Raw genomic sequence first — 14,732 nt, forward strand, 5'->3', positions numbered from 1 at the left:
GATCAACCCTTTTTTGGCCTCTATGCATTTCAGTTTTGTGGATTATAAAGTGGAATGGTAGTATCTTTCTCAAAGGCTTGGTAGGATTAAATAACATATTGAAACTTGTGTCATGAAAAGTGTACAACATATTTTAGAAGCTTTAAAATAGCTAATGGTCTAAGTAGCAAAAAAGCACAAGGTAGCTTATGGTATGATTCAACTTACTTAAGATTTCTGAAAGATCTTCATTTCTCTTAGATTCTATTATCAGACTTTAATAAAAATAAGTTAACATTAAATGAGTTAAGTAAAAATCTAAATAAATTTAATAAAAATAATTCAATGAAATTTTTATGAAAACTGCAAGCAGAGACTCTTAATTTCATAGACTGAGACTGTGTTGAAAAGGTGAGAAGCTCTTATACAAAAAGTATTTAATTTTATAAATGAAAGAGAAGGGCAAGACTTTTTAAAAATAAGAAGGAATAAATGCTACATTCATTTCCCTTAGCTATTCTGAGAGAGATGAGTTTCGACACTCATTTATAGTGAATTGAAATCTCTAGTCTGGCTCCCATAAGACTGCAGATGAGATTACAAATACTTAAAGCTCACAAGTGGTGTTTCTCAGAGTGTTTTCCAAGAAGCATCCAAATTAAAATAATTTAGGGTAGATTCCTGGGTCCCACTTCAGACCAACCAAATCAGAAGTTTTGAACGTCAGTCGCAGGAATCTAAATTTTAACAAGTGTCCCCTTCCCTCTCCCAGGTGATTCTTGTACACTGTTTTAGAATCACTGATCTAGTGCAATAATTTTCAACCCAGGCTGCACATTAAAATTACTCAGAGAACATTAAAAAAAAACCAAAAAGGTACCTATGCCTTGTCCCAAACCAATTTAAATTAGAATCTCCAGGGTGAAGCTAAGCATAAGACTTTTTTTTTTTTTCCCAAAGCTCCCAGAATAATTCTACCATTCAGCCTGGGTGGAATAATACTGCTTGCAGTACTTCAAGATTCCCTGCTTCATCTGTCAAGGTGAAAGTTAGAAATCAGTATCAAAACATAAACTTGCCTTTACATGCAAACCTCCAGCTGGAGGCTGTATTTTCTCTGTTGCCTGTGTCCACAGAAAATCAAATCTCTGGATGTGTTCTCTACAACTCCACCCTGTATCTTGGCAATTTAACTCCCAGAATGAAACCAATGCTAAGATGAGGGTTTTCACTTATTATTTTTTTATTCCATTGCAACTTTTTGTCACATAGTCACTCAACACAGATCTTTTGATTAGATGTGAATCTCTTAGTCTGTTACAACTGTTATGACAAAAATATTATAAACTGAGTGGCTTATTAATAGCAGAAATGCATTTCTCCCCATTCTGGAGGCTAAAGAGACCAAGACCATGCACAGCAGATTCAGTGTCTGGTAAAGGGTTGTTTCCCAGTTCATAGAGGGTGACTTCTCTCGGTGCCCTCACAGAGCACAAGACAAAGGGACCTCTCTGGGCTTCTTTTATAAGGAGGCTAATCCTATTTATTAAGGCTGTGCTCTTATAACCTATTTACCTCCCAAAAGCCCTACCTCCTCATACCATCACCTTAGGGGTAGGATTTCACCATATGAATTTTAGAGATGGGGGACATAAGCATTCGATCGATAGCAGTCTCTTTGTCTTTAGAAAGCTCTATATTCCACTGCAACACCATGTTAGTAGCTGACGCACAATACCATCGACACTGAACTTAGAATTTACAACTTCTAAACTTGCAGTTGTTTTTTAAAATTTATATAAATCAAGTTTTCTGTTTTCATCTACCACCACATCATGCAAAAACTGACTAATCTCCATTAAAAAAAAACTTTTAAAAAGGAGAGGTGCCTGGGTGGCTCAGTCAGTTAAGGGTCCAACTTTGGCTCAGGTCATGATCTCATGGTTCATGGGTTTAAGCCCTGCATCGGGCTCTGTGCTGACAGCTAGCTCAGAGCCTGGAGCCTGTTTCAGATTCTGTGTCTCCCTCTCTCTCTGACCCTCCCCTGCTCATGCTGTCTCTCTGTCTCAGAAATAAATAACATTAAAAAAAAAATTTTAAGTAAACAAAACTGGCTAATCTCCACAAGATTTGGAGGGTATATTTCATGTATATGTGATATGCATGACATTCACATACTGGGGAGCATCCTGAGGAGCTAAGCAGCCATCCTCCATAGTAGATAAGATGCAAAGAAAAGCTTGAGTGATTGCCACTCAGGAAACATGGTAGATGAATTGGGACATTGCAGTCAAAGAAAATAGAGCAGTTCAAATATGAGGCCATCCTCAAAATTCACAAAGACAGAAGCTGTGAATGGCAAGACTCAATTTGCAAAGAAATTGTTTCATCACATGGACAATTCTTGGTGGCTTCAAGGTGAGCAATAACAGGTATTTATTTTAACAATGGCTAATGTTTCTCCTGAGCACAGCTGTGGAAGTCACTAGAAATTTGCTGAATGGTGTAGATTTTGAAAGAAACCTCTCTTATCCAGACAGAGAAAGCTGTTTGCATAGTACCATGTATAATTAGGAGTTGTCTATGAAATCTTTATCCCATATAAGAGGCAAGAAACAGCCCTGATCTGGTCTGGAATGGCTAGACAATAAAGCAATGAAGAATTAAGTTAAACTCTTGAACTGCCATCCAAAGGTTTGCCTCTATATTAATTTATTTATTCTGTATCAGCTTTAAACTCTTCTAACCTCAAGGAACTAAAGAGAAAAAAAAGAATATCGAAGGATTTCTTTGGTAAAGAGAATTCTACTTTATTACATATTATTATACATTTGTATAACTATTGATTTTTTTAAAAAATCCCTTTGCTATTACCATCCTTACTGCTCCCAGTAATTCCTTGAGCTCTGTAAGAGACATATTCATTAAAGCAAAATTAGTAAACTTTCTGAAGATTTGGGTTTGGTTCCAGGACTGTTACTCTACCATTTAACATTGAGGGATCTTAGCAGGTTACTTGCTTCTGTAAGACTTAGTTTTCTTGTCCATAAAATAGAGACAATGATATGTTTCCTGAAGAAGTAATGTAAAAAACTGCATTTTCAATAGATTTCTAAACTGTAAAAGTTGTGAAAGTGTCAGAGGTTATAATTATTCCATTTTAAAGATAATCGAATTGAGGCACAAGAGGTTAAGGTGGTCACTCAAGGAAAGAAGTAAGAAATGTTACTTATATCTAGATTTTCTACTTCCTACTCAATAATTTTCCCCATACTCTTACAGATAGTCTCAGAATACCGTCAATGAACTTCCTGACATTAAATCAAGTTAAAAAAAAAAATGTGTGTGTGTGTGTGTGTGTGTGTGTGTGTACACAGAGAGAGAGAGAGAACTTATTATGGTTTGGGATTATTAAATGACAAAAAGAGCTTTTCAGATCTTGACCAGATCTTTGGGAAAGAAAGCATAACCACATGAGTTTATATACTCTGAAATAACAAGTAGAAGAGCGAAATGAAAACTCACTTCCTTGGCAATTGGCACCAGGCTTCACACTATGGTCAGGAACCATGGCCAATCACTCACCATATCAGTCATTCAGAGGCCTCTGAGAAAACTTCCTCTCATTTGAAATGGCTAAAACAGCAGGAACAACCTCTAATTCAAAAGACTTTTGGGCAGGAGGTGTAAGAAAGATACAAAGAACGAAAGTGGGAAGAGAAACCAGACAGAATGTAAAGGGTAATTCTGAGAACATACCCACACTTCTTCCATTTAGGCTTTGTCACTACATGTTGTTTTGACTGGAGTCTAGCAGAGGGAGTTCTTCACCGCTTTGCTTCCCTGTAGGACACTAACATTATACAAGTTGCCTGCAAGAGTGAAGGTCAAAGCCACAGGCTTTTAATGCTTAGAAATTATCTTGTGTGGCAAATCAAGTCAGTGGCAGGTTACTCAGCTGGTCTATGTAGATCACAAGCTCATGAAGTGGAAAGTCACCAAATGTCATTGTCCCCCCATCTTCAGGCCTGTGCAGCCCCAGACAGAACAGCAGCCACACTACTTCTAAAGAATAACATGCTGTTGTCATGTTACAAGAGGTTGTCACAGTAGAAAAGGCAACTTTAACCTATAATCAGTGTTAAGTTGAGATGGGCTTCGCAACAAAAGCAGTATTTCCTTAGGATATCTAACACTGTATGGGGTGTTCAAAAGTACTGAGTTCATCAGCTCTCTTAACAAGTATAAATTTAAAATCTATGTGATATTTGGTTTGAAACATTCTGAGAACAAATTACAGATATTTTATTTATTTGCATTTAAACAATCCTTGGAAGAGAGACTTTGATTAGAGGCATGGGGCCAGAGAGACCCTCAGAATAAAGGCTGATTGGGAGTTGAATATTGGTTAGGGGCTAGGATATTCATCAGGGAGGTTCATAAGAAGATAGACTGACTGGATAACACTAGCCCTGCCTCCCATATGGATTCATATGTAGCAACACAGGTGTAAATGCTGGGTGTCTTTGGGTAGAAAATGCTGCATGCTTCAGACTATTCACAATTTCCATACAGAGCAGCTATTTCCCTGGTCACCCTTATTTTCAGGATAGCTTCATCCATAATCTAAATAATTCACCTTGCAGCTGAGCCATTTTCTGTCTACCCTTCAAGGGTGAATAGGTGATCACAAAAGCTGATCACAGCCCCCTACATACTTTAAGTTCAGGCAGTTGCTGCTTTGGCAATAGTGTTCCAATCCTGCTGTTCACGTGAATCACCTGGAGTGAATCCTTACCCCTCCAAACCTGCTAACTATGGGTTAGTGTCTGAAGTGGGACCTAAGCATCTGCAACCTGATAAAACATCCAACTGATTCTGGTGTACTTAGTCCACAATCCTTACTTTTCTGTATGATCTGATTTAAATCATCCCCCCAAATGTTCATGGCCACGTGGCATCTCCTCCATGTTACCTGTAGCCCTTTGCTACAGGTCATAATCCCTTTGCCTGGAATTCCATTGGTAGAGATTGAATGGTCTTTTAGAGTGCAAATACACATATATAACATGTAATATATGTATTACACTATAAAATATTTGTGTTATATACATATATAGGATTTTTATATGTTTATATATCTGCTATAAATTTTATACATGTTAAAAATATATATATAAGTTGTACATGTTATAAATGTTACACATTTTATGCATATGTATGTTATGCCTGTACGCTATAAATGATTCATAAGTACTGTGATTCCACTTGCACTCACTAGGGGAGAGAATAAGTATGTATCCAAATAAAGGAACTTCTACAAGGCAAATATTCCTAACATTTTCCTCCATCTTTCACTTCCTTCTTCCCAGAAAAGGAGTGATACCTCTGCTTTGTGAGGTTGGAAAAAGAAGTGGAGCCTGTCCATTTCCTCTTCCCTTTGTAAGGAGTCCTTCCTACAGAGATAGAGCATTTGGGCTTATGGACTTAGGCATGAGTATATCAGAGCAGGTTCCCCAGCCAGACCAGTGCTGGGATGGTAAATAGTCTTGGCTCAGGGCTAATATGCCATAAGGTACACTTGATAAAGCCCTAAAGGTATGTATTCCCATCAGCTTTCTTAGTAATAGTCGTATTTTGATCTCTCAGTTGGTTCCAAATATGGACTGAACATAAGGATACTCTATCTTGTATCCCTTGCACTTCCACAATGCCCCAAAAGATAGATGTCAGACTTGGCAGAAGAGTGGCTATTTCTAAGCCCCAGAGAGCTATGTGGAGACAAAGGTGTAGGGAGTGAGGATAGAGGAAAGACTGGAAGTTCCAAAAGGTGGGAGGGAAGTATGTACTCATCAAAGGGAAAATATGTGTTACAGTTTCTCATGACCTTGCTATGTTCCAGATATTTTTATAGTATTAACTTATCTTCAACAAATTAAACAATACTAGCCTCTTTAACCCCTTCTTCCAGTTATGCTTTATGCCAGGAGAACATAAATCCATGTAAAATAACTATATTCAGCCCTCTTGTAAATAGGAGGCACTCAAATATTGATTCACTCTCCTGTGAAACTTTTTTTTGAACCGTACAGCACAAAATTCTCCTCTAGGTGCTATCATTATATTATTCACAATCTTTTACTTCAAGCAGTTTACAATTTGGTGAGCACAATGAACCCAAAATAAGAAGCATAATCAAAGAGTCAAGCAATAAGCTCAAGGGGCTATTACTCCAAGTTTACCAAAGCTTTGATGCAAAAGCATCCATGCCCAGATGACACAGGTGCCATCCAGGATAGAGGCGGAGGGTCACATGGGTGCCCAGCCACCAAGCAATCCTGAGGGAAGTTCACAGAGCTGCAGTTTTGACTGGAGACTTCCTCTCATTCATGAGTTGCTCTCTTTTTAAATGACAGATCTCTCTTCTTGCATTCCCTTTAATTAATAACCCTGTGGAATATTTTTCATTAAAAATGAATGTTACTATGAAATGTCAAACGAATAAAATGAGTAACTTTTTCTTACAGGGAATATTATAAAAGGGAATTACATTAGCTCACCTTTTCTTTGACAAATTTAACTAGTGGAATTAGCTTGTTCAAGCAATATTTCTCTTTCTTCACACTACCAGTGGCCTTTCTTTATTGTGTTCTCTCACGAGATGAATGCATACAACAAGTATTGTTTTTTAAATAACTCCTTCAGATATGTCCTAATGTTAAGAGTAGGTGAAATTAAAATTTTATGAAAGAAAAGGTAGTTGCCTTTCACTTCTAAAAGTTCAATGCAAATTTAGCTTCAGATTCTAAATAAAACAATGAACCTAGCTCTTGGTTTACAAAACTACTGGTTTAATGTTAAGCACAGATTGGAAAGCTTTTTTCCCATTTTCCCCAATGCTTTCCCTGAGTGTCACCCATTAAGGCAAACACATTTACGTAAATAACTGTTTCTATAGCCACAGGGGCAAGATGGGGAGGAGTATTTCAATGGAAAGCAGAAAGCTCAGACAGCCAAACTCAATAGTTATAATTTAGGATAAGTTAGGAACCTATAGTTAAAGTGCAAGTTTTTAGGTCAAATTAAATTGGCTAATGCTAATCTTAGCACACACAACAAAACAGAGCATGGACATTGCTTATTAACCTAGGTTAGAGAAATGCAATCCATGAGCAAAAAGTGGCAAGAACTGGACTTGACATTCCAACCCCTGCCTGTCTTCTTAATATGTATCATTAAACAAATAATTTCATCAAATGTTAGAGACCTCAGGTCGGAGTTTACTCCTAACAGACGTTATGCTGAATGTGTGGAGTTTAGAAAGAGGGTAGAGGTAGGTATTTTTTTGGGTTAACAGAAGAAAGTAGGCATTTCCTTTGGGAAAACTCAACATTATTCTGGGCAAGCGTAGAAAAGTTTCTTTCTGCAATTCTCAGCATATTTTGCTGCTGCATATGGAATTCCTTGCCATTACATACTGGGTTTTTATTATAAGAGGGGGATTCTAGCTTCTACAGAGATTAGATCGAGGTACTTTGTTATATCTCTTACTTTCTTAGAACCAGTGACAGTCTCAACTAATACCAAGACTATACTGAACTTCTCTTCCCATTAGAATTTTGGGAGAGAATCTTGGGGACCTTTCATTTATGAAACACGTCCTTATCACTATCTTCATCACCGTTATCACTGCCATCATCACTGCTAACATCCACTAAAACCTCATGTGGGATAGTCTATATGCACTTAATCCAACAACTCTGTGAGGTACGTACTAGATCCTAAACCCCATGAGGACAGGGAACATATCTGGTTTCTTCACTCCTAGATATTCTGCATTTAGAAAAGTGCCTCGCACTTAAGCACTCCATGGATATTTATTGGCTACTGTTAATCTCATTTTACAGATGCATAAACAGAAGCCCAGTGAGTAAACCCACACGCACAGAATCATACACTTGAACCCAAAGCTAACTTTCCAGTCCTTGCAAAGAGATATGTTCGAACATTCCCTGGGAAAGAGTACAGATGCCCTTTGCCTATGGGTGTAAATAAGATCACTTTTATTTCTGAATTGGGTGAAATCTATGGCCCAGATTTCTCCTACCTCCAGTTGTTTAAGAGTGACAGTCCCATGTGTTTGGGACATGCTTTCTCCTTTTCCCTTCACCAAAACAGCTAAAGATCTATTCTAAGCTGAACATCTAATTCTAGCCAAGAAATAATTCAAGTCCCTCCTGGAGAATCCCAAATATTGCCATTTCTCTTTACCATTTTTGGATGCATTTTAACCAATTAAGATATATTTGCTCACAGTAATCCAATGGTAATTCTAAATTTTTTATGTTAAATGTCCCAAAGAAATTTCTAATTTCTCAAAAGTATAATTTTTGCAAATTCTCTTAAATCTACATTCAGAAGGATCCCAGTAATTATTGGAATTAAAAAATAAATAAAGCAGATGCCTCTTTTCCTGCTACTTTCCTCTCAAGACATACTCCTCCATGAGTATTAGGCTCTAATACTAGAAAGGGGAGCAGCACACATTGCTTTAAATCCGTGAACTCTCTAATATTGTTATTTAATCAACAAAATGTTACTGGAATGCTAAAATACAAAGAGCAAGTGGAGGTATGGGATAGTAGGCATTTCTCTATCTTTAATAGCTGAACCATCAATGTGTGAAGACAGGGCATCTATTCAATACATATAACCCTGCAAAGCAACATACTGAAGTATGTAAATACTGAAAAAAATGATACAGTGGCGAGAAGTACAGGAGTACAGAGAAAGGAGAGATTCAGGGCAGCTGGAGAGCAGGCGGTGAATGGAGAGAGTAGGGACAAAGCTGATCCTTGAAGAAGGAGCTAAAGTCACAGCATAGGGTGACTGATTAGTTTCTTTTATAAAATAGCAATTCAAGTTTCATAAATAGCTTTTCCCAACTTGTCTTCCATTTGTCTAAGTTTTGATGATTTCGCTGTCCCATATTTTAACGATGTTGTAAATATCTCACTAAAGGAATACTTTTGCTCTTGCTCTCCATTTAAAATAACCATGTTTGTTGCTCTACGCGTGGTTAGGGTTTGTCTTTACTCCAGCCCTAGTCACTCACAGTAGTTCGATTTTATTTTGGTGAGATATTAAATGCATCTCTGATCTTCTTGAATCAAAATTAATCAGCTGCATCTTTGACACACTAGAGCACACCTCGCTATTGAATCCGGCCACTCTCTGAAATCGAAAGTAGCAGTTTCCTAAACTGCTCAGATTTTTCTGAAAGGGGTTTGGACAAAAGGAAAAAATGCTTGGGTAATTAGAAGTTCTTATGGCACTGATGGCAAATTTATTTCTGGGCGATGGATATTTGACCATGGGAAAGACGGGGGCACCTGTGCTTCCAGAAAGAGACTGATCTGTTTTATAAAATTTATCCAAACCTGGAAATTCAAATGTCTTATATGCTGTTTGGTATATAAAACAGCCTACCGTCAATAATCAGATACATTCTCATATAATTACATGTGTCACAAGTCTGCTTTGCTGACAGACTTGTCCTGATGGTTCTTTAAATTATTAAAGTTCTCTCTCTCTCTGTCTCTGTCTCATTGTTTGAGCTTCATTAATGTCTTCAACCTCCAAAGAATTGCTGGTTCACAATTACAAACACCCTTCTAAATGGCATGTGCCAAGTACAATGTCCTACGAACCCCAGAACAGAGATTTTTTCACCTTGGCAAAGCTACCAAATCCAAATCTGCTTTCCTGGTTTCCTCACCAGGACGACCATCCATGTTAAGACCTTCTTTGCTGACTTTGCTGACTTCTTGGGAGAAGTCAGCTGCATTAGGAAAAAGGGAAAGAGGCCCTGCCTGCCACTTCTCTTTGCTCCACGCCACCACTCCCACTTCCAAATGCCTGTGGAGAAAGTCTTCCTAGTGGATGATTTCCCTAACAAGCCACTTGGTGACCATCAGGTGTGAATATGCTACTATTCACAAGCTGGCAGTCAGCCTCACTTTATGGAATCATAAATCCAGTAGGTTGGATCTGATCTCTTGTGCTTGCTTTTTGCTGGCACAACAGGCCCTTCCCCATGCAACAGTGCACTGTATAATGGCTAAGTAGGCCATCTGATATCCTGGTCTCCGAATTCCTGAACATTAGGAAACACTAATTTTCTCACTCAAGATGGGGTATGTATCTTCCTGCCACAGGAAACTAACTTTCAAAGGACCTGTGTTACATATTACCCATTTCACATGCTTGGATTATGATGCCATTTACAACCACATTTAAAGTAGTTGCTAAAGTACCTGTAAAAGAGGGAAGTGAATTCCTGGCCAGGGTCCAGTGCCCAGTATCACCTCTTTGCCCTGCTGTTAGGGAAATTTGGCTGCTTCCTACACACAAAATGAGCAGTTCCAGCTTGTAGTTTGCAATGTGCATTCCAGATTGTGTTTCCTAAGGGATGGAGCCTGTGCTGAACTGCAGATTGACAACACTCTCTAAAGGATACAACGGTGGACACAGAGCCAACCCCAGTGAAATCAAATGTCAACTTCCAAAAGTGTTGGGTTAAATCAAGTATAACCTGATTCAGAAAGAAGAGGCAGAAAATGAATGAATTTTTCTGGGAGAAACTACTATAGCCTCACTGGGTCATCTGAGTGTCTCTGATTATTTAGTAGAATGACCTGATTTGATTCCTTTGGGGAAAGATCACTTGATTGGAATCTCAAAATCTATGAAATGCACCTCTCAGATGGGGGAAAAAAACAGACATTCAGGAAGATGGAAGACAGGTATTATTTTGGTCATAATAGTTAACTATTAAGAACTCAATCTGACTACAGAGCAGATCTCTATTTTGTTTTCAAAATGTATATAATGCTCTAAAATGCTTCATTTTCTACATAAATTGATATGTTTTAATACAATATTTACTTTACTTTCTTTGGCAATAGTCTGAATTCTCTGAATTCACTGTAAACATCTTGAAACCGCCTCCTCTGAATAGCCAAAAGCCTTTCAAAATCTGTTGTAAAATGTTACAAAGCTACTTGGAATCAGCACGGAAACCTTTTGAATACATACCTATTGAGCTCAAGATTTTCTTAGGCTCCTCAGAGAACAGAAGAAGCTGAGTCAGTGGATTAAGCTCAAAAAGTGAAGGGAAGAAATCCCTATAAGGGCAAACTGTATCATCAAATTTAGATATTATCTTGGGGGTTGGGGGAAGAACCTCACCCCAAAAGGTCTCTGCCTAAAAATATACTAAAATATAGATCTGTAAACAGATTTAAAGTTAACATTATATATATATATATATATGTATGTATGTAAAATACATATCTATTACTATATAGTATATATTTTATATTACATACATGTTATCTATACAATCACAGGTGATCCATTGACTTCTTTTTCCATAACAGAGAAGGAAAAAGATAAATAAGAAATTAGTATAGGATAAATTGTGTATATTCAAAATTCAAATCAATACATAAAGAAATTAGGGAAGCCAATATTATGTACATTTCTGTCTTAATATATATATTTTTAATTTGCTTTAATGTTTATTAATTTTTGAGAGGCAGAGAGACAGACAGAGTGTGAGCACAGGAGGGGCAGAGGGAGAGGGAGACACAGAATCCAAAGCAGGCACCAGGCACCGAGCTGTCAGCAAAGAGCCAGACACGGGACTTGACCCCAAGAGCCGAGAGATCATGACCTGAGCTGAAGCCAGACACTTAATCAACTGAGCCACCCAGGTGCCCCTTGGTTTTAATATTGATAGAAATCCTTGCTTTATTTCCTTCAGAAGGAGGGTTTTCCTACAAATAAAGATGTTATGATATAGCACTGTACTTCCAGAGCCTTCTCATCAAATGTTAATTGTTGAGAATTAAGAAGTGGCTATTGACACATGGAAATGAACAGTCTGGTATCCTCTATGACGTCCCTAAAAAGGCACTATTGTAAGGCAGGATTCAGCCCTAAAATAAAATCAAATGTTTCAAGTGAACTGTTGGCTACTTTGAGGATTCTTAAGAAAAATAATTTATAAAATTATAATTTTATAATTTCTTACGTTAAATACTCTTGTGCCTATACTAAAGGCTTATTCATGTCCCTCATTTATTACTAGAAGATATATTTTCTTGCAACAAAAATAAACTCTAGTTTTGAAAAGGGGAGCTATCAAACAGTATAATCTCCCTTCAAGTATGTTGGTGTGTTATTGAAGTCAGCCCCCACTCTGAAACTTGAGAAATACTCCTTAAATAGCTCCTCTGGAGGTATTGCTGAAAAGTGAGGGATCTGTGAACCTATGTCCTGATAGCTAAATGTGGAAAAGTTTTTATTCTGTCTGGAAGCAGATCAAGAGAGCCCTAAATAGAAGCAGCTTAAGGAATCAAAAGACTGCATAATTAAGTCTCTGCTTCCTCTAAATGCATACCATAAACTTCTGGAATTGCTGAAAGTCTGCCTCTTTCAACCACCATCAGCGGAGCGAGTGCCAGCCTGAAGCTGAGATCCTAGAGGCTCGAACTTCAGAGCAGCAGTCAGCTGTGTGGCCTCAAGCAAGTCACCTCACCTCTCTGGACTCACTTCCCTACAGTGTTGATTTGAAGCCCAAATGAGACAAGTTCCATGGTATGTAAACGGCAAGGCAGAGGGCTACAGGAGTTTGGATGTGAAAGTTCTACAAGCTGCAGCAACACGTAAACAGGGTACTGCCAGTTTTTCTCGCAGTTCACGTGCATTGCGATCCTGATGATCAGCTAACATAGTGAAAATGATAATAGCTCTCAGATTCAAGGGTGTATACAGATACTACAAAGGAAACTAGGAGGAAAAAAAGTTTGTTCTTTAAAGTCCTTTTGAATGAGATGAAGTCACTGTTCTGACAAGCACAGCTCCTGGCATCAGGTGATCTTAATTCACATGATAGTGATGTCAACATTGCTGTCTTCTGAAAGTGCTAGAGAGATGGCTGTACTGTGTGGACTCCGCAGGCATAAATGCTTAGAAACTGCAGCTGGAAGTTAACTCTAATTGTGATTTAACACTACTTCGTAATGGTCCTTTTCATTCTCCTATTTCATAATAGGGTAAAATTGTCAAGGGTATCATTTGTTTTTCTGGATGACAGTGATTAGTCAGTGATGATAAAAATTGTGCTGGCAAGTATATCAGACTCACTTTTTGTTCATTCACTCATTCAGTTACACAGCAGGCACAATTCTGGTCATTGGCACTAAAGAGATTACAGAAAAATACCTACTTTAAGGAGCTCATTGTTTAATTGAAAAAACAAACGTGTAAATAGGAAACCCAAGTACCACAATCAGTGCTGTGAGAGAGGCACAGATTCTATGGAATACTTCAGAGTTTTCTGGAGACCCATATTATCCTCTGTTCCAAGTGTGAATGGTGTGTTAGTGATACCTTTTTAATTGGATAAAAAACCTGTAGGCATATGGAATGAATGTATTCCCATATTTCGTTAGCTGATATATCAGGGTGGGAGAAAGGGGGAAAAGAAAGTAGTGGAGTTGGAATTCCCCTTCTCATAATCCTAGACTACTTCTTCAAAAATGCCAGTACTGACCCCTGAAATACAAGTAGTCTGCAATATATGTACACCAAGCAAGTACTGAAAGCCTGTTCAGTATCCAAATCCAGTCCGTTTTCCATCTATAAAAGGTAATTGTTATAGAGATGCTTCATTGCTCAAAGAAATAAGTACATTCCGTGTCACTGGATTCACCAGGATAAGAATGCTTTTTGGAAAGAAAAACAGTTACTGAGTTCTGGGCCTGTGCTAATGCAAGAGTGACCCTAACCCACGATTTCTTTCTACTGTAATATTAAAATACAGGATTGGTGCAGAGCCACCCATAAAATGGCAGGTTTCCTTCTATTACTTTCTACTTAAGAACACTGCCATCTAGGGCAAAGGATCCTGATTGTATGGGGGAAAGGAATAAGTATTTTTATGTTCTGTTTTTCCAATTTACAATTTGTATTCATCATTCTTGGGGGAAATTTTTCTAAATTTAAATGGGAATCCTTTATTAAATGACTGTAGGAGAGCAAGAACATTTTGTTAGTATTGATAATTATGTACTGCCGAGAAGTTACAGAAGCCAATACTGAATGTTTATGCCAATGCATATCCCCAGTAATACAGACCTATCTCAGCTGTAAGTTTTTACTGTAGAATATTTCTCACAGTTACTCCTTCACATTTAATTTTTTTTTTAAAAAGAGGCTTGTTGTGTCCTCCTCCCAAATCATATGTCTAAGCTCTAACCCCCAGTATGGCTGTATGTAGAGATGGGGCTTCTAAAGAAACAATCATGGTTCAATGAAGTCATAAGGTTGGGGCTCTGATCCAACAGAATTAAGAAGAGACAACGGAAACTTCCTTCACGGAGGAAAGACCATATAAGCACACAGCAAGAAGGCCACCCTCTGCATCCCAAGGACAGAACTCTCATCAGACACCAACCTTGCTGACACTTTGGTCTTAAACTTCTAGCCTGAAGACTGTCAGACAATACATTTCAATTTACCCATCCAGTCTGTGTTATTTTGTTATGGCATTCTGAACAGATAATACAAGGGATAAATTAATATTAACAAGTCTTAGATTAGCTTGTGTCTGAACTAAGAGCTATGCAGATAGTCAGTAAAAAGGAACATAAACTAGGAGCAAGGTGGGTCTCCAAGGCAACAAC

General features: G+C 37.9%; 1 protein-coding gene across 1 annotated transcript in view; it reads right to left on the reverse strand.

Moving 5' to 3' along the window:
• KCNH5 (potassium voltage-gated channel subfamily H member 5) overlaps positions 1 to 14,732 on the reverse strand; it is a 308,323-nt gene that overhangs the window by 16,415 nt on the left and 277,176 nt on the right. The window contains exons 13-14 of the mRNA XM_039242113.1: positions 12,598 to 12,770; positions 9,712 to 9,897 (exon numbers count right to left, since the gene is read on the reverse strand). Coding sequence (XP_039098044.1) covers positions 9,712 to 9,897; positions 12,598 to 12,770 — 359 coding nt within the window. The remainder of the gene's footprint in view (positions 1 to 9,711; positions 9,898 to 12,597; positions 12,771 to 14,732) is intronic.

The sequence above is a fragment of the Hyaena hyaena genome, unplaced genomic scaffold (assembly GCF_003009895.1).
Source record: "Hyaena hyaena isolate Hyena2069 unplaced genomic scaffold, ASM300989v1 scaffold_208, whole genome shotgun sequence".
NCBI lineage: Eukaryota > Metazoa > Chordata > Mammalia > Carnivora > Hyaenidae > Hyaena > Hyaena hyaena.